This window comes from Oratosquilla oratoria, unplaced genomic scaffold, assembly GCF_046742065.1.
Source record: "Oratosquilla oratoria isolate Oo_2021 unplaced genomic scaffold, ASM4674206v1 SCAFFOLD119, whole genome shotgun sequence".
In the NCBI taxonomy this organism is placed as follows: domain Eukaryota; kingdom Metazoa; phylum Arthropoda; class Malacostraca; order Stomatopoda; family Squillidae; genus Oratosquilla; species Oratosquilla oratoria.
In genome coordinates this window covers 1-18504 of record NW_027467476.1, presented here as the reverse complement: position 1 = coordinate 18504, position 18504 = coordinate 1, and the positions used below count along the sequence as shown (strand labels likewise).

General features: G+C 36.9%; 1 protein-coding gene across 1 annotated transcript; it reads left to right on the top strand.

The window, feature by feature from the left end:
- The first annotated feature begins 4104 nt into the window (after positions 1–4104).
- On the top strand, positions 4105–12521 carry LOC143022574 (uncharacterized). Its single transcript, XM_076180857.1, has 7 exons — positions 4105–4236; positions 5856–6046; positions 6751–6847; positions 7747–7982; positions 8682–8872; positions 9343–9517; positions 10408–12521. The coding sequence occupies exons 2-6, from the start codon at positions 5857–5859 to the stop codon at positions 9415–9417; spliced, it is 789 nt and encodes a 262-aa protein (XP_076036972.1). The 5' UTR covers positions 4105–4236; position 5856; the 3' UTR covers positions 9418–9517; positions 10408–12521.
- The last annotated feature ends 5983 nt before the right edge of the window (positions 12522–18504 follow it).

Below are 18504 nucleotides of genomic sequence, written 5' to 3'. Positions count from 1 at the left end.
GTTGTGTTGGGTAAGGCTAGAGCTCTACTTATAAATTTATTGTTAGGTATAATCACTGAAGCATATCTGAGTTATTTGTTTATTGTGCTGTATAGAGCTGTATAAAATAATTCAAGTAATGAACAATTTAGTATTCAATATTTTTAAAAATTAGCAATGTCAATTTGGACAAAACGTCGAAAAATAAAAAATGATGTAAATCATCATTTAGAAAATATTATGAAGAAGTCTTCAGAAAATGTGGATATTGTTGATTCTAGTCATAACCAAAATGTTAACATTGTGAAAGTAGCACATAGTTTGCCATCTAGTTCTACTTATGTACAAAATACAGTTAAATATAAAGATAGTATTGAGGTATATCAAACTTCACAAGAGTCTTATAAAGAAATGGTTGGCTTTGAAATTGAGGAAGACAATACTATCCTGCATGATAGTGATTGTCATAATAATTATGATTCTTCTGACTATGATTATGTATCATCCGATAATGATGGAAATGGTGACTCACAGACTTTTCAAATTGAGTTGATGGATTCATTGTCCAGATGGGCAGTACAGTTTAATGTAACTCATATTGCACTAAAAGAACTACTTAAAATTTTGAGTCTAGTACTACCATACCTCCCTAAAGATCCAAGAACACTAATCAAAATAGGGAAGATTGATCAAATTGTACAAATACAAGGTGGTGAGTATTATCATTTTGGTGTTGTTACTGGTATATTAAATCAGCTGACATACCGTAGTGATTTACTGGAGCAATTCGTACTAAAGTTACAAATAAACATTGATGGTCTACCACTGTTTAAAAGTGCCAAAACTCAGTTTTGGTCTATTCTAGGGTTAATTCCAGGAACAGCAAAATCACAACCTTTTGCTATTGGTATATTTTGTGGTGATTCAAAGCCAGGTAGTGTTGAAGAATTTCTTTCTTATTTCATTGATGAAATGATAGAGTTAAAGGTAAATGGAATAAAATATGAAGATAAGACCTATCAGGTAGTTATAAAGGCTTTTGTTTGTGATGCTCCAGCACGATCCTTTATCAAATGTATTAAAGGGCACACTGGCTATGCTGGATGTGAAAAGTGTGACCAGTCTGGTGTTTTTGAGAAGAAAATAACATTTCCAGATACTAATGCACAGTTGCGCACTGACATAGCATTTGATGAAATGCATGATAGAGACCACCACAAAGGAGAATCCCCTCTTAAAAGATTAGGTTTTGGTCTTGTGTCTCAAGTGCCTTTGGATTACATGCACCTTGTGTGTTTAGGAGTAATGAAGAAGCTGATTTGGCTTTGGTTGAAAGGACCATTGACTGTAAGAATAGGGAGACAAGTTAAAGATAGTATATCTGAAAGACTTCAAAGTTTAAGACAATTTATCCCTCGAGAATTTTCAAGAAAACCTCGTGGCTTAGATGATATGATCGATGGAAAGCTACTGAATATAGATTGTTTCTGTTATATACAGGCTTGGTTTCATTAATTGACAGACTTCCTCTAGAAATATATCATAATTTCATGCTTCTATCTGCTGCTGTTCATATTTTAGCCAATCCCAAGCTAGCTTCAACTCATTGTGATTATGCACAGCAGCTTCTATTGTCATTTATTCAGCATTTCATGAGATTGTATGGTTCAGAGTTTGTGACCTATAATGTACATTCTCTAATGCATCTTCCTGATGATGTAAAGTTGCATGGACCTCTAGATTCATTTTCATCCTTCCCTTTCGAGAATTTTCTTGGAGCTTTGAAGAGAATGTTAAGAAAACCTAGTGGTGCATTACCCCAAATAATTAGGAGATTAACAGAAATTTCAAATACAGGTACACCTCACCTTACGTCATTAATTGGTTCCAGGAGACACGACGTAAGTCAAATTTGCTTACAAGTAGGCTAGGTAGGCCTGGTGTAGCCTAGGCTAAACTGCCAATAGCCATTTTTCAGTACTTTATTTTACTTTTGATTGCATTTTTTATTAAACAAGGTTAATAAAAATCTATTTTAAGTTTCCAAACAGAACATTTATTTATCATTTTGTAATAAAGTATAAAAAAGTACCTGTACTTATTCATCAATACGTACAATTTGCTGTACTTTATGAATGCATTGTCAATTACATACGGTGAAACAAAACAAAAAACAAATAAATAAAAACTAGTTTAAGCTTACAATCATTTTGTAATAAGTGAAAAATTGAATAAAGTATTTTTGATTTACCAATGCAGTACATACATTATGTCGATGTTTACGCGTTGCTATTTCGCGGTGCTGTACTCTATGAATGCATTGTCAATAACATACAGTAAAACAAAACAAAAAACAAAGAAATAAAAACTATTTCAAGCTTACATATAATCATATTGTAATAAGTGAAAAACTTTAATGTATTTTCAGTTTACCAAAACAGTAGATACAATATGTTGATGTTTACGATGTAGACGTAGATGGCTGGGGATTGTCGACATCAACATCAGCTGATTCTCGTCGTTCGACGCGTAAAAACTGGTCAAGAGTGCCTTGAACCGTTTTCTTGTTCTTTTCTTCAAGGATTAGATTATAAGGAGCAAAAGCTTCATAACAAGCCCCCATTATCTTGGAAACACATTGAGCATTTGGATCCATATACTCAAACATAGCAAGACCTTTTTCGATGTGTGCAAATGCTTCCTCCATTTTCTTAATGGTGAAGTGGCGTGGCTCAGATTCATCATCCTCTTCTTCTTCTTTCTTTTGTTGCTCCTGAAGTTCCATCAAATCCTTGTTCGTCAGTAACTCCTTGTCTTTTTCAAATAAATCTGTGAAATCCTCTTCCTCCAAATTCATATCCAGCTCTTTGCTCATTGTAACCAAATCTTTGTTGACAACAACAGTATCGAAGCCCTTAAACTCTTGCACAAATTGCGGGCATAGCTTTTTCCATACACCATTCATAGCAGTGCTCTGAACATCATTCCATGCTGCTGCTACATTCTGTAAAGCTTTGTAGATGTCATATCCCTTCCAAAAGTCGCGAAGTGTGATAGACTCATCCATTTCAATTGCAGCTATTGCTTGCCGTAGCGTACGCTTCATATAATAACGTTTGAAGATAGCAATTATCCCCTGATCCATTGGCTGGAGAATAGACGTAGTGTTTGGGGGGAGGTATATGACGGTAATGTTGGGGTGAAAATCTGCGATGTTTTGTGGGTGGCCAGGAGCATTATCTAAGATAAGTAAAACCTTAAAAGGAATCCCCTTCTCCTTACAATACTTCTCTGCTGCTGGGACAAAATTATTGAAAAACCAATCTTCGAAAATAACAACAGTGACCCAAGCTTTTGAGTTAGCCATCCATATAACAGGGAGAGATGCTTTGGGTATATTCTTCAGGGCATGGGGGTTGTGTGCATGATAAACAAACAGAGGCTTTAATTTAAAATCTCCTGCACAGTTACCTCCCAACATTATGGTCACACATTCTTTTGAGACCTTGTAACCTGGAATCGTTTTCTCTTCCTTGGAAACAAATGAACGCTCTGGTAATTTCTTCCAATATAATCCTGTTTCGTCTACGTTGAAAATTTGCTCAGGAAGAAACCCGTTTTCTTCTATGATTTTCTTCAGTGTAACAGGAAATTCCGCTGCTGCTTGTTCATCAGCTGATGCGATTTCACCTTGTCTTTTAAGGAAGTGATAATTTCTCCTGTTTTTATATCTCATAAACCATCCAGGACTTGCTTTGAAATCTACATCTTTCTCATCTGGATATTTTTCCTTTAGGTCCTCAAACAAAGACAACGCTTTTTCCTGAATGAGCTCTTGACTAAGATTCGCATTCTGACGATTCCTCCTATCAACCTAAATCGAAAGAAGATTTTCCATTTCTTCAAATATCTTACCTCTTTTCTTGTTGATGATCGTGTTCTTCATCAATGGGGCTTCAGATGTGACATGTGTTAAAATCTTGTCTTTATTATGCACAATTGTTGATATAGTTGTCCGACTTACTCCAAAACATCGTGCAATTGATACAACTTTTTCACCATTACAATGACGTTTTATCATCGCCATTTTCTCCTCCAGCGAAATAGCATGATGCTTAGCACTTTCACTAGAACTTTTCTTAGGAGGCATGGGGGCAAATATTACAGTTACAAGTGAATGTTAATGAGAAAATTTACAAAACTTCAGTAAACAGATAATAATCCAAAAGAATTGCGGGAGTCGAGACGCCGCTTACGGTAAATACGTATTGGAAGTACCATTGCGATTTCATGTTCTAGTGGACTAGGCCATACTACTTTATGGTATATATTTTAGCAGTTACTGAATCTTTATATAATTTTACATGCTTTTATTCTTATTTATTGTAACATGAATTGCTTGAAACGTTTTTTGGTGTTTATGCGATTCCATTATTGGCTGACCGACGTAAAGTCAAATAAAACGACAACTTGAATTTTTTCCATATTATTTTTGAAAACCGACATCTTCGAAAACGACGTAAGTCGAGGTGTGCCTGTATAATGCAGCCTCAGGTTGCTGCACATTTTCATCCTAAAGGCCAACATTATGAAGGACCTGTCCCAGCTCAGTATCTACTTTCAAAATATAAACAGTATACTGAATTTCATAATGGGAAATTTGTCACAAGTAGAAAAACAGGCAACAACTGTTTTCAAATTCAAAGCACAGTATGTTTGGTTCAAAATATTTTTAGCGGTGGGCAGGGTGCAGGGATGACCCGTCATCCAGGAGGTGCTCAGATGAGAGGGAGGGTGGGAGGGGTGTGGAGTGTGTTTGGGGATGAAATGGGAGGGAGTGTTTTTATGCCTTTCCCTTTTTGGCTACCTCCCTTGGAAGGGGGAAAAAGCCTTGGTATATGTATGTATGTATAAACGTTTCATGACTCAAGGTTTATCATTTGATTATCCAGTAGAATCTTCAAAATTGAATATTCATGCTGTTGCTAATTTACACAGTGAATTGTTAGTAGCAAATGTTAAAGTCATATCAGGCAAGTATGTCTTACTGCCCAATTGTGCCAACTCTGCTGCAATTCCTCTAATACATTCATTTTAGCTGTCATTTTTATCTTTTATGTAAAATTACATTAGAACATTTTACCAAAGGTTGGGATAATGCACATCAGGTATTACTAAAAATTATAAAATAGTCATGGTTTGAGAATGTCTGAAACCCACTTTTCGACATACCAGTGAACTGTAACTGTCAAATGCCAATATAATACTATGGATTAATATAGTATTTTTTGCCCTATTACCCCTCAAGCCTTATATTTAGCTTGAACCCAAACAATTAATCTACATCATTCTATATATTTTGAGAATATAGTAATAATTAAAGGTATTAAACTGTGTTTAGAAAGACAAAAATAGATATACTATTAGTGGGTATTTTAACTTTAAATGGGTGTTCAGTGCAAATGCAGTAGAAAATATCCAAATGTTAGATACACACTTTTACCAGTAATGTTTATTGTTAAAAGTAAAAGTAAGTTTTCACTCGGTGATGCCTAGAAACATTATCATTTTAAAAATAGATAGGGTTGTTGTTTCAAATAAATGATCTCATGTAATACACAATTTAACCAAATGTCAATGCCTAAAACAAGGTTAAACTAAACTCTCTTGTAAAATGTAAGCTATGAATATAATGATTTGTTTTCTGAACATGGTTAGAACTTATCTGCAGTCAGATATTTCTGTCATTATTGATTTTATGATACTATATCATATATTTTGATTTATTAATAATACTATTTGCTGCCACTTGAAATTTTCTCTCTGCTGTAAACAATACCTATGCCTATGCTAATGTTAGCCTTTAATTGCCATAGAATGTATGTTATTGTCGCATTCACCAATAATAATACTGTTGAGATGGTCCCCAGTGGATGGATCCTGGGGCAGGATGAGACCTGGTGGCCAAAGAGTAAATCATTGACAGCAATTACAAAGATGATAAAAGATAGGGTGGTGCCAGACCACACATGGGAGAGGCATAAGATGCGTGTCATCTGTGTGGCAGGTATGTAATATCTGATCATTCTTGGAATGACATAATTAAATTTGTGACATATGGGCTGATTAACTCTTAATATAACCACTCTCTGATTTTCCTTGGTACATTCAAGTTAAGTTTTTGTAATTGTAGTTGCTGTCGATTCTGTAATTGAGTATAACTTATTTTTAGACATTTTAAATGCTGAAGATATATCATATGTAAATTGATAAATAAATTCAGTCAGTTAAAATGATAAAAGATAATTGTTTCCCCCCATAATTATATCTCTTGATGAGACTTGAAGGTAAATATTCTTTGGTGGTAAATGACTGTTAGAATACATTCATTTGCAAAGATTTCATTTGATCTAATTCTAATAATAAAGTGTCCACTAAACCTTTGATTGTTTTTTTTTTTACTTTACAGCTATTTTCCTTATTTATCATATCACTCCTTTGAATTCAGTTCATTTGCTGATTTTTTCTTTTGTTCTTAAAACTGCTGATAGTAAGTTACAAAGTATCTGTGTTAATTTTTTGGGTTATGGTATCTTTTGATTTGAAATATTCTCAGGTTTTGTAATTGATAAGGCAGTTAAAAAACATGTGCCTCTTTATCACATTGGCTTTGAACAATTTTGAAATAATTCCCCAGAATTCTCCTATAATCTTAAATTATTTTTCTCCAATAAAACTGATATGAGGTTTTTTGTATTTTTTGCCCTCCAGATACATATGAAGATGGAAGACAGAAAGCAATGGAGGCTGAAGAGACAGATAACTCTGTCAGCCAAGGTGAAGAGGACCTTGGACGAGGAGCAAGAAGGTATAAATTGGTTTCATGTACTTTCACCTTATCAGGTATAGCTGGCAGATAGCTGCGATCTGCAACTCCGAGCAAAAATATGATTATTTACATAATAGAGTGAAGGAGAAGTGTGAGGGGAGATAAATTGACAAAACCATAACCAAAAAGAGATATTACAATCTATTATTTAATCGATGTGAATTACATAAAGAACTGAGATGGAGCAATAACTATATATACTAGGCAGATTTGATATACAAAACAGGACATCCTCAAAAATGGTAATAAATGAATGAAAAGTTTCTGTCCTGATTTATCTTGTGCCGGCTTTTCTGGATAATATATATATTATCAGAAATATTTTGGTTGAAACCCTTATATATTGTAAGTATATTATCCTAATTTTGCAGGATAGTGAAGCTGTTATTTTTTTATTTGCGAGTATAAATTAGTGGGAGGTGATTGGTGCTTTGATTGGTGATGGGTAACTTTTGTATGGCTTGTAAAATCCTATGCTTATATCTGACCTTAAATAATTCCTTATATTTAGTAGTTGGTTATATTACTCCATATACAAGAGATATATAATGGGATAATATTCGGATTTTATTGTTGTGTTCTTGTAGTAGGTAAGGTGTACTTAGTTACTATGATTGTGGACCAAAATATTCAGTAGAATTACATTGATTTTAATTTGCTTTCCTAGGTATACATTTTTCATTTATTATTGACTTCATTCATTGTATGAATTTTAGAACTTGTGTGCCCATATTTTTGGTGCATACCCAGCTTCATTACTTGTTTCAGATGTGATTTTCCTTATTGGATATTAATGTAGAAACGTTTTTTTTTGTGTATTGTTTAGGAATGGTGAAAATCATGTTCTTTATCATAGGGGTGATTTGAATTTTTTGCAGGATTAGATCAAGATACCCTCCTAGTAGCGATGAGGAAGAGGACTATGTTCCAAAAGCAAAAAGAAAGTTGGCCAAAGCACCTGCAATCCAAAAGATGCCATCAGTTGTGTCAGTGAACATTCCGCAATTCGACACGTTTGACGATGCAGCGGGTGTGTCTGACATATTAATTGATACATCCAGCCTAGCTCCAACCAGTACCCCAATTAGTGTGTCAACAGCACCCGTTAGCTCAGGTATCATGTTCGACAATGCAGGGTGTGTGTCTGACATATTAATTCATACATCCAGCCTAGCTCCAACCAGTACCCCAATTAGAGCGTCAACAGCACCTGTTTCAACAGCACCCGTTAACTCAGATATCTGTTTATCTGTTAAACCTATTTCAGTCAATTTCCATCGAAAAAATAATATATTTAAAATTTCTTGCTTTGTTTTAAAAAATTATTCTTAGCACTAGTTCTGGTGGTAACTTTTACTGGTTTGAAGCTATGCCAGAGTTATTAACTTTTCCAAATAATATACATACATATACCAAGGCTTTTCCCCCCTTTAAGGGGGGGTAGCCAAAAAAGAACAAGGCATAAAATCACTCCCACCCTTTCCATCCCCACACCCGACTCCCCTCCACCCTCCCTCCCATCTTAGCCCTCCTGGATGATTATAGATGATAATATAGATTCTAATGGATGATAATATAGATTCTATGGATGATAATATAGATTCTACTTAATTTCAATTAAGGGCTGCTTATCATTTCTGTCATATGAATGATTGAATGTACTTCTCATTCTCAAAAGCTGTGAAATAATTTATTTTTATGCTAACCGGATGAGCTTGGTACAATGTTAATATTTTTTTTGTGTAAGATGCAAGATAATTTTAAAAATAAAAAGTTTATGGTATTCATTTTGCGTATTTTACCCTTTTTGCAGCGCGAGATGTAGAGTTTCTTACCATTTTAATGGAATTGAAACATGATCTGGAGGAGCTGCAGAAGCTCAATAAAACGAGCGGAAAGGTTGATGACGCTGAGCTTCCAATGCAGTTGCCACTCACCTCCTTAGAGGAGTTTGACGTATTCGAGGGCTGGTTAAATGAAGATAAAAAACACCAAAAGATATTGGTAAGAACATTTTTTCAATGTACGCTAGCTTTTCTGAAATTATCTAGATTAATAGGCGACAAAAAAGGAGTACCACTCAGATGCATTTAATCGTTTGCCAATTACTTCTGTTAGAAAATTATGATGACTCTGTCCAAATATTGTATTCACCAACGTTTCTTATATTGTCTAGTGTCTGTAGAACATACCTTATTTATTGTCATGTTTTACACGAGTACATACAATAGCATTTTAAGGATTGTTACTGGTAATTCTGACCCAACTACGATTGTGTCATTTTAGAGGGCACATTTTGTTGCTGCAGTTATTTTCTATTAGGTGTCTTTTTGTTTTTATTATTGCTATTCGACTTTTAAATACTTTTTTTAGGCTCCATCCTGCTCCCTAACCCGGCTTCTCTTTCTAATAATTGTCTCTGCTTAAGTTTGTCATTCATAGTTCATTTCTGTGTAATACCTCTTCTACTTCAGGAGAACAAGCTCTGCTTGATTGGAGGCTTTGACCTATGGGACTGCGTCAGGATGCTACTAAGCCACCTGCTCTAGGTCAAATTCAACTGGATTGGAATGAAGGGCTGGAAGAGCAAGGATGATGCGGAGGCAAAACGGGGTTTTAAATCCACAACGCTGTCTACAGTCTGGATTGGTATGTTTTATCTTTCGTCTAAGAGAACTATTTTTTAATGAATATTGATATCGAAATATTGGTGATATGTATGGGGAATGAATAGCATCATTTTCGTTAATAATCTTTGATTCTTATTTACAGTTTGAGATTGTTGAAAGTGCATCAGATGCCCCTTGTTATATTAAACGAATAACCCGGGTATATGGGGGCCATTGGGGGTTTGTTTTTAATAATGTCAAGATTCTATATATCGACCCCATTTTGGTTTATTTGTTAGGGTGCTGAAATATGGTTTTGGGCACAATGATCACTAACGTAATTTATTGAAGTTATTAGCTATAGGTGTTTACACTGTCTATTTCACACGTTTCTGCATGATTGTTTTTTTTTGTTATATCCCTTGTGTCTTACTTTAGTAGGCATTTATATAAATAAACGTCGAATTGGATCTATTTCTAATACTATGCATTTCTTGCAAGCTTGTTAGCAAGCAGTACTTACTGAAACCTAATCTTAGTACAAAAAACTAATAATTCCCCTTAAACGTTTTGAACTTTTATGTAGATCGAAGTCTATTTCTTTTTCAGCTTTCTTCACTCGTTTTAAGGAAAAATACTAACTTGCGACACTGCTTCTGACCCAGGGCGGTGGGCAGGGTGCAGGGATGACCTGTCATCCAGGAGGTGCTCAGATGAGAGGGAGGGTGGGAGAGGTGTGGAGTGTATGTAGGGATGAAATGGGTGGGAGTGTTTTTATGCCTTTCCCTTTTTGGCTACCTCCCTTGTAAGGGGGAAAAAGCCTTGGTATATGTATGTACTAACTTAGAGGTTCTGAATGTCTTATCAATTCTATTTGTTCAACTGATTTTTAAATATCCATTAACATAGTTAATTCTTTCCATTTTTCAGGTGCTATCCTCCGTTTAACTTGCATTGAAGGTGCTGTGCAAGCCCATGTAGAGTGGGAAATCATGATTTATCTGAGAAATGCCTCAGACAGATGTGGAGGAAGAAAAAGGAGAGAGCAGGACTCTGCTACATCCGTTTGATAATAAAAGTCTTAATTGGTTTTAGTTTAAAATAAGTATAATGCCATTAAGTCAGACCCAGTCAACACCTAGAAGTCAGATAATGCACAACATACATAGTTCTTCTGTACAATTGCAAATAAAATAATATTGGTTAAATTAATATTTCTTGTTATTGTGTATTCACCTGGTCTTTGGATCACGTGTTGGACTCGTGATCGACAGCTATTACTATATATTAGACATTTGTGAAAATGACAATTGGTTCTAATGCATTTACCTAATTCCAAACACTAAATTAAAATGATCACATGTAAAATGAAATTCTGCCGAAATATATGACCAATTTAACGGGCGCTGAGAATTTGTTTCCAAATTTGTGTATGTCTAGAATATATGCGATATGCGAAATATCAAAATGTAAGCTTATTAATATCAGAGACAAACGCCATGTTTACTATGTCTGTTTATAACGGACTGAGTTTTAGACAAAGGCTGTAAAAACACTGACTAATCATTTGTGTGTGTGTTAGTTGCTGATAATTATAGTTTGTACATTCAATTTTGGCATCGTGTATATATAATCGTTATTCAAACAATTTTAGCAAATTTAGAAAATATGATTTCTCAGCACCGGTGAAATTTGTGGTTAACCGTGAATGAGCCATTGCCGGGGGGATAACATTTGCCATAACTGGGCCGTATCTGTATATAAATGGCTGCATTAAGGGAATCCCAAAAAGGCCCAGAACCGGCGCGTTGTGGCCCAGTTACGGCTTCCGTAACCAACCCGTTATTGGACTTGAACCGGCTCCATTAAGGAAAACCTGAAAGGGGCCAGAACTGGTCCCTTTGTTGACCAATGACGGCAGCCATAACCGGCCCGTTTAAAAGCCTGTGTGCAAACACTGCCGATGCCATTAAGGTTCCAAAACGGTACCGTTACGGCATAATGGCAAGCCTGAATAGGCCCACTTTTGGCTAAGAGGGAAACCAGAAATGGGCATAAAGCGGGCCATTTCGGGCATGTTTACTGGGATGTAGTTAAATATTTTAGAAATAATCATTATGCTGCTTCAAAGTATCGGCAGGAAGGTAGTCAGTGTCTAGTCATGTCCCAGGACACAAGGTGGAACACAATGTCAGACTGTCTCAAGGCCTATATAAATAACTGGCCAATTCTAATAAAGATCTGTGAAGTCAACAGGGAAGCTATTCATACTGAAGTAAGAAACAAAGTATCAAATTTAGGCCTAAAACATTCGGCTGAGGAATTACTGGATCGATTGCAGCCAATAGCAATGTCTCTAGTTGAGGTAAAGAGTGACAAGTGCACTATTGCTCAAGTGGTAGATGTTTGGAAGAAATTACTTAGCCATTTCACAAACAATAAACAAGCTGAAAAACTGGCGGAAAAAAAGGTATGAACACTTTATCACCAAAGCTCACATACTTGCCAACATGCTTCATCCAGCACTTCAAGGAAAAATGCTCAGTGCAGAAGAGGTGAATATTACTATGGAGTATGCCAATGAGAAATATACAACACTTGTTCCTGTCATTATGAAGTTTCAGGCAAAATCATCTCCTTTCCAGGCGTTCAAGTTTACTGAGTCTGTGACCAAGACCCTGACACCTATCGAGTGGTGGGATTCACATACAGCCATGTTGGACAGTGATATTCTATTATCGGTGCATCAACTTCTAACTGCAGTAGCCTCATCATCAGGAGTTGAAAGAGTTTTCTCCTCCTATGGATTTATATACACAAAATTAAGGAACTGCCTCAGTAATGAGAAGGCAGCCAAATTGGTCTTCCTTTTCAAGACAATGAACTCAAATGTAAGTAATGATTAATGTAAATAACGATTTCCTCAAATGTACACTAAATGCAAATAATGATTTTTTTGTTCTTATATATTCAACTACAAAACAATTTCTTTTTGCAAACTTGCAAGGTATGTAATTTCTATTTTTTGTCAATTCTATACTTCCATGTGCTACAATAATAAAAATTATGTTCATAATTTCTGTAACTTCTTAATACAATAATAAAATTTGATTATAAAGCCCAGTGTCTTAGTTTTATTCATGTCATTTCAATTTCCAAAGCATAATACTAAAATCAATTTAAATCACTGATGTTAAAAAAAAAAAAAAAATCAACTGATTAATATCATGATTTAAATCAGCCAACCCTGGTGGACACTTTAAAGGAACAAAATTAACATAGAAGCAAAAGCTTACCAGACTGCAGCGATTAATCAGCGAGCTGGGCCTTCTTTACAGCAGTCTGGAAAAGGACTGCATTCTTTTGCTGGTCTTTCTCTAGGTTGTGGAATCCATTCAGAAGAACATTTGCCAGATGACAGAACATCTTGGGACAGTCAATGTCAATCCCACTGAAGCTGGCCAGTGTCGACAAGATCTCCACCAGTCTTTTCTGTCAGCAGGAATGGTAACGGGCTTCCTTGATGAAACACAGTCCACATCTGACAAGGTCAAAAGTGCACACATGTGGAGTTGTCAGGGAACCTCTGGACACTGTCTCGATAAAGTCCTTAACGTCATGGTCACAAGAGGTTCCTTGGCACTGAAGACCACATCGTCCGCACACTTCGTCTCAAGCCACCCCACCACATAGGCTGCACTGCACTCTTCATTCACAGTCAGTGTCACATCTGTGGTGCACCTCTCAATAGAGGCTGCATCCTCTAGGTCAATTGCAGTCCTCAAGCAGGTATGTTCCTTCGACACAGGGTGGACATCGATGGACTGGAGGTTTATGGCAGCATACCACGTGAGGGGCTGCTTGCATGCGGAGAACACATCCCCAGTGGTCATGAAAGAGTATGCACCAGTTCATTGATGGTAAACTGAGAACTCCCCCCTCAAGCCGGTCACTTTGGATCTCATGCAGGAGGACATAATGGAAATCAGCGTTTCTGGAACAAGTAGCAGCAAACGGCAATCAGTCCCTGCATAGTCTGCACTAGTGCATTCTTGGTGTCATGGGTGAAACACTTTGATTCCATTTGCTCCATGTCCTGAAGAAGCCTCTTGGAAAATCTTTAGGAAATTCAGCAGGCTGGTTGACTGGGGATACTGAACAGCTCAAGACGGATTGTTCATGCGCTGATCTTGCCCCTTCTCAGATACATTCACTAAATTCCACCAGTTGAGGATGATTTGGATGAACTTTGCAGTGTCATGACATCCTCTGAGCTTCAATGAAGCCACAACCTTTTCATTAAAGACCTTCAAGACATGCTGCACATTTTGTAGTTGAAATCGTGAGGGGTTGACAGCAAATTTAGTGAGGGGAGTAGTCTTCAGAATACTACCTTTCTCTGACTCATACAGTTCCTTGACCTTGAGGTCAGCAAATGATGCTGATGTTTTATTGTCAAGACTGATCTTCTGGCACTTCTCACTGATCCAGTTGTTGCGGATGCACTTCAGAAGATGCGCTGTGTCAAAAAGGAGAAACCAGACGTGCTCTGTCAAGAGGATGCTTGGCTGTGGCACGGCAATCACACGGAAAATCAAACAGCTTACAGTACTGCTGGTTTATCTTGTGGTTGTCTGTGATAGATCCGATGACACACCCACCTGCCCTCTCAACATCAGCTGCCGCCTCCTTCACATGCTCAAGCTGGTATGCTGCTGTGAGTTTGTGGACGGGTGTCACAGAAATCATAATACTAGGCCCTCTGTGCAGCGACTTCATCATAATACATAGCATAGAAGTGGACTTGCAGTCTGGCTTGTTCACTGCCATGCCACTCAGAACCCCACCAGAAAATGCAACAGTTGGCCCAATCTGTACTTCATCTATCAAGAGAAATACATTCTTCTGCTGCAGTGTCTTCACTTTGGCAAATGTTTCCCTCATCACCTGATCCTTGTCAATAGATGAAGTGATGTACTGCAGCTTGCGTTTCCTTGGCAGCACCAAAAAGTCTCTCAGCTGTTCTTTATGGAGTTAAAGAATCTTTATGGAGTTAAAGAATCAAAGCAAAGAAGTAATGAAAAGGCAAGAGGTGATTGAAAACAAATTTCATGATGTTGTAGAATTTGTAAAGGAGCAAAAAAATACAATGAAGGCTATTGACAGCAGACTTGGTACAATGGAGGCCAAAATGGTGGATATTGGTGAATATGTAGAAACTAACAAGACTGTATGCAAGGATGTTGAGGGCAGACTGGGGACTGCAGAAGCTAAGATGGTGTCCATTGAGGGTAAGGTGGAGAACATACTAGCAACATCCAAAGGTCATACAGAATTGGAAAGCAAAGGTGAGAATGATTTCAAACAGGAGCTGGAACAGTTAAAAAGGGAGATGACTGATCAGGACAATAAGTTGCGAAAAGAACTGAGGATGAAACAAGAGGAGAATATGATGGAAATAAGGGACGGGGAGGCTCGTAGGAATAACTTGATCATCCATGGCGTACCTGAAAGCAATAATGTGGGGTGGAACGTGAGATGTGATGAGGATCAAAAGTATGTGTTAAAACTAGTCCAGAATGTCATGGGAGTTAATATACCAGAAGGAGATATGAGGAGAATTTCAAGATTGGGAAAGTACCGAAGCGATGCTGAAAGTCCTAGACCTCTGGTTGTAAGTCTGGCTACACTATCCATTAAATATGATATTCTCAGGGAGACAAAGAAGCTCAGAGGTAAAGAGGCCTTCAAGGAAATTCGAATTCAACATGATTTAACGAGGTCACAGAGAAAGGACACGAGGGAATTAGTGGCAGAGGCTAAGAAGACGGAAGCAGAAGATCTCTCGGGAAACTACATTTATCGGGTGAGGGGCCCGCCAGAGAAATTAATGATAAAGAAAATCAGGAAAGTGGAAGGAATAGAGAATCAGTAAGTTGGGGGAATCCAGGACAAAGAAAAAAGACTGGTGGTGATGGTTATGTAAGTGTAAATAAGTTTAAGATATTATTCAGCAATGTGGATGTATTCTCTCAAGATAAGATAAGTGAGTTAAAATTGAGATTGGAGGAAGCATCAGAAAAGCCTTCTATAATTGCATTACAAGAAGTAAAGCCAAAAAATATGAGACTTGAAAGATTGTTGGTTGAATATGATATTGATGGATATGAGATTATTGAGAGAAATGTTATAAATGCACCGGAAGGCAGAGGGCTGTTGATGTATGTGAGAAGGGATTTATCTTTTACAGAGGTAATTATGGAGCAACAATACAGTGAATACTTATGTATTGAATTACGGTGCAAAGAAGGGAATATATTAATTGCTTCTGTTTACAGGAGTCCAAGGCATGGGACAGAGGATAATGATAAATTGTGCAAGCTAATGTATGAGCTACATTCTAAGCCAGTACTGCACAAGATAATATTTGGTGATTTTAACTTACCTAGCATAGACTGGGAAAATTGCACAACAACTGGAGGAATAAACAGCATGGAGTTCAAATTTATTGAAGTTGTGAGGGATTGTTATATGACTCAGTGTATCAATGAAATAACCCGACAGAGGGGGGAGGCGAGAGGAAGAGTTCTAGATTTAATATTTGCGGACAGTGATGATATCGTGGATGATGTTATTGTGGAGTGTCCTATTGGGAGAAGTGATCACGCCTGTATTTCATTTTATTGTAATGTTGAGATAGAGACAAGAATTCGGAAAAGGGTAGTGTATATGTTTGAACAAGCAGACTATGATATGCTAAGAAACAAACTGGATATTGATTGGGGGCACCTTCCTTGATGGGGGAGATATGGAGACTAAGTTGATAAGATTTAAAACCAAAATCAAAGAAGTCACTAAAAACTGTGTACCTATTAAAACAGTAAAAGCTAATTCTTCACCAAGGAAAAGGACTAATAAAGAACTGCCAATGGATAAGAGACTATGGACGAAGATAAAGAGGAAAAAACGTCTTTGGGCCCGAATAAAAGAGCTGGGGAATTACGGGGATAATAATGTACAGGAGATGCAAGAAGTTGTGACCGAATATAGAAGAATCAACAATCAAGTAAGAAGAGAAACCAGAAGAGCAATAAAAATAAAGGAACAAGGAATTGCCAGCAATGCCAAAAGTAACCCAAAGGTATTTTGGAAATATGTACAAGGAAAGACGAGCAGAAAATCTGGTATCCCAGACCTGGAATTAACTAACGAAAAACGAGGGACACACAGGACGAAAAATGATCATGATAAAGCTGAAGGACTGGCAGAATATTTCAGCGAGGTGTTTACTAAAGAACCATCCGGAGATATTCCAAGGCTTCCTACTAGAGAAGGAACAAAGTTGGAAAGAATTACATTCTCACCATCAAGGATTAGAGCAGCCATTAAGAAACTGAAGAAAAACAAATCAGCTGGACCTGATGAGATACATTCAAGGATTATTAAGGAGGCGGGAGATGTGCTTGTAGAACCACTGAAGATATTGTTTGAATGTTCTTTTGAGAGTGGACAGTTACCTACTGATTGGAGGTTAGCATGTATAACAGCTATTTTTAAGAGTGGTAAACGAAGTGATCCGGGAAATTACAGGCCTGTTAGCCTAACCAGTATTATTTGTAAACTTATGGAGTCAATAATTAGAGAAGAAATTATTTGTCACATGAAACAAAATTCTTATTTTAGTAACAAACAATTCGGATTCCTCTCTGGACGCTCTACAGTTCTTCAACTGATTAAAGTATTAGATGAGTGGACCCAAGCTCTGGACGAGGGAGTTGCAGTAGATATTATATATTGCGATTTCATGAAAAAGGAGTGGGAGGGGTGTGGAGTGTATTTAGGGATGAAATGGGTGGGAGTGTTTTTATGACTTTCCCTTTTTGGCTACCTCCCTTGGAAGGGGGGAAAAAGCCTTGGTATATGTATGTATGTATGATTTTATGAAAGCTTTTGACAAAGTACCTCATAGAAGACTTATTGAGAAAGTGAAAAGCTATAATATAGGCACAGTATTTTCAGATTGGATTGAGGCCTTCCTGAGCTCTAGAAAGCAGTGTGTGGTAGTTAACAGACAAATGTCAGAGTGGCACAACGTAATGAGTGGAGTCCCCCAAGGGTCAGTATTGGGACCATTGCTATTTGTCTTATATATAAACGATCTACCAGATGTAATAAAAAATGATAGTCAATTGTATTTGTATGCCGATGACACAAAGATGTATAGACAAATCAAGAAAAACGATGATACTAAGTTTTTCCAAGAGGACATCATCTGTATGAGGCAGTGGTCTGACCAGTGGTCATTGAGTTTTCATCCAAAGAAATGTAAATCTATGAGAATTGGCAGATCTGAAGTGCCCCATGGAAATTACTATATGAAAGAGCAGATATTAGAAGTTGGACATGAAAAAGATCTTGGAGTCATAATTGATAATAGGTTAAACTTTTCCGAGTACATAAATATGAAAATAAATATGGCTAACAAGATAACAGGACTTATCAGAACATTTGTATATTTGGATGAGGTGATATTCAAGCAATTATATGTGGCACTGGTCAGACCACACCTAGAGTATGCAAATCAAACATGGGCCCCATACCTGGTGAAGGACATAGAGGCTATAGAAAATGTACAGAGGAGAGCCACCAAATTAGTTCCAACACTGAAGAACCTAAGTTACGAAGAGCGCCTCAGGAAATTTAAGATACCCACACTGGCTTACAGACGGGAGAGGGGAGACATGTTGGAAATGTTCAAAATCCTGTCCGGGGGGTATGATACGGAAGTATGTCAAGGACTGTTCATGTTAAGAGATAGCGATAGAACAAGAGGTCACTCCAAGAGGATTTATAAGAAAAGAACGAGACTGGAAAAAAAAAGAAATGAATTTCAATTTGTAATAGATGTGGTTTAACAATTGGAACATGCTGCCACAAATTTGTTGTTTGACTTCACAGTCTATTTGGAAAATTTGAAAACATATAAGATAAGGCATGGAGGGAATGCAAGATTAAATTATTTTATAA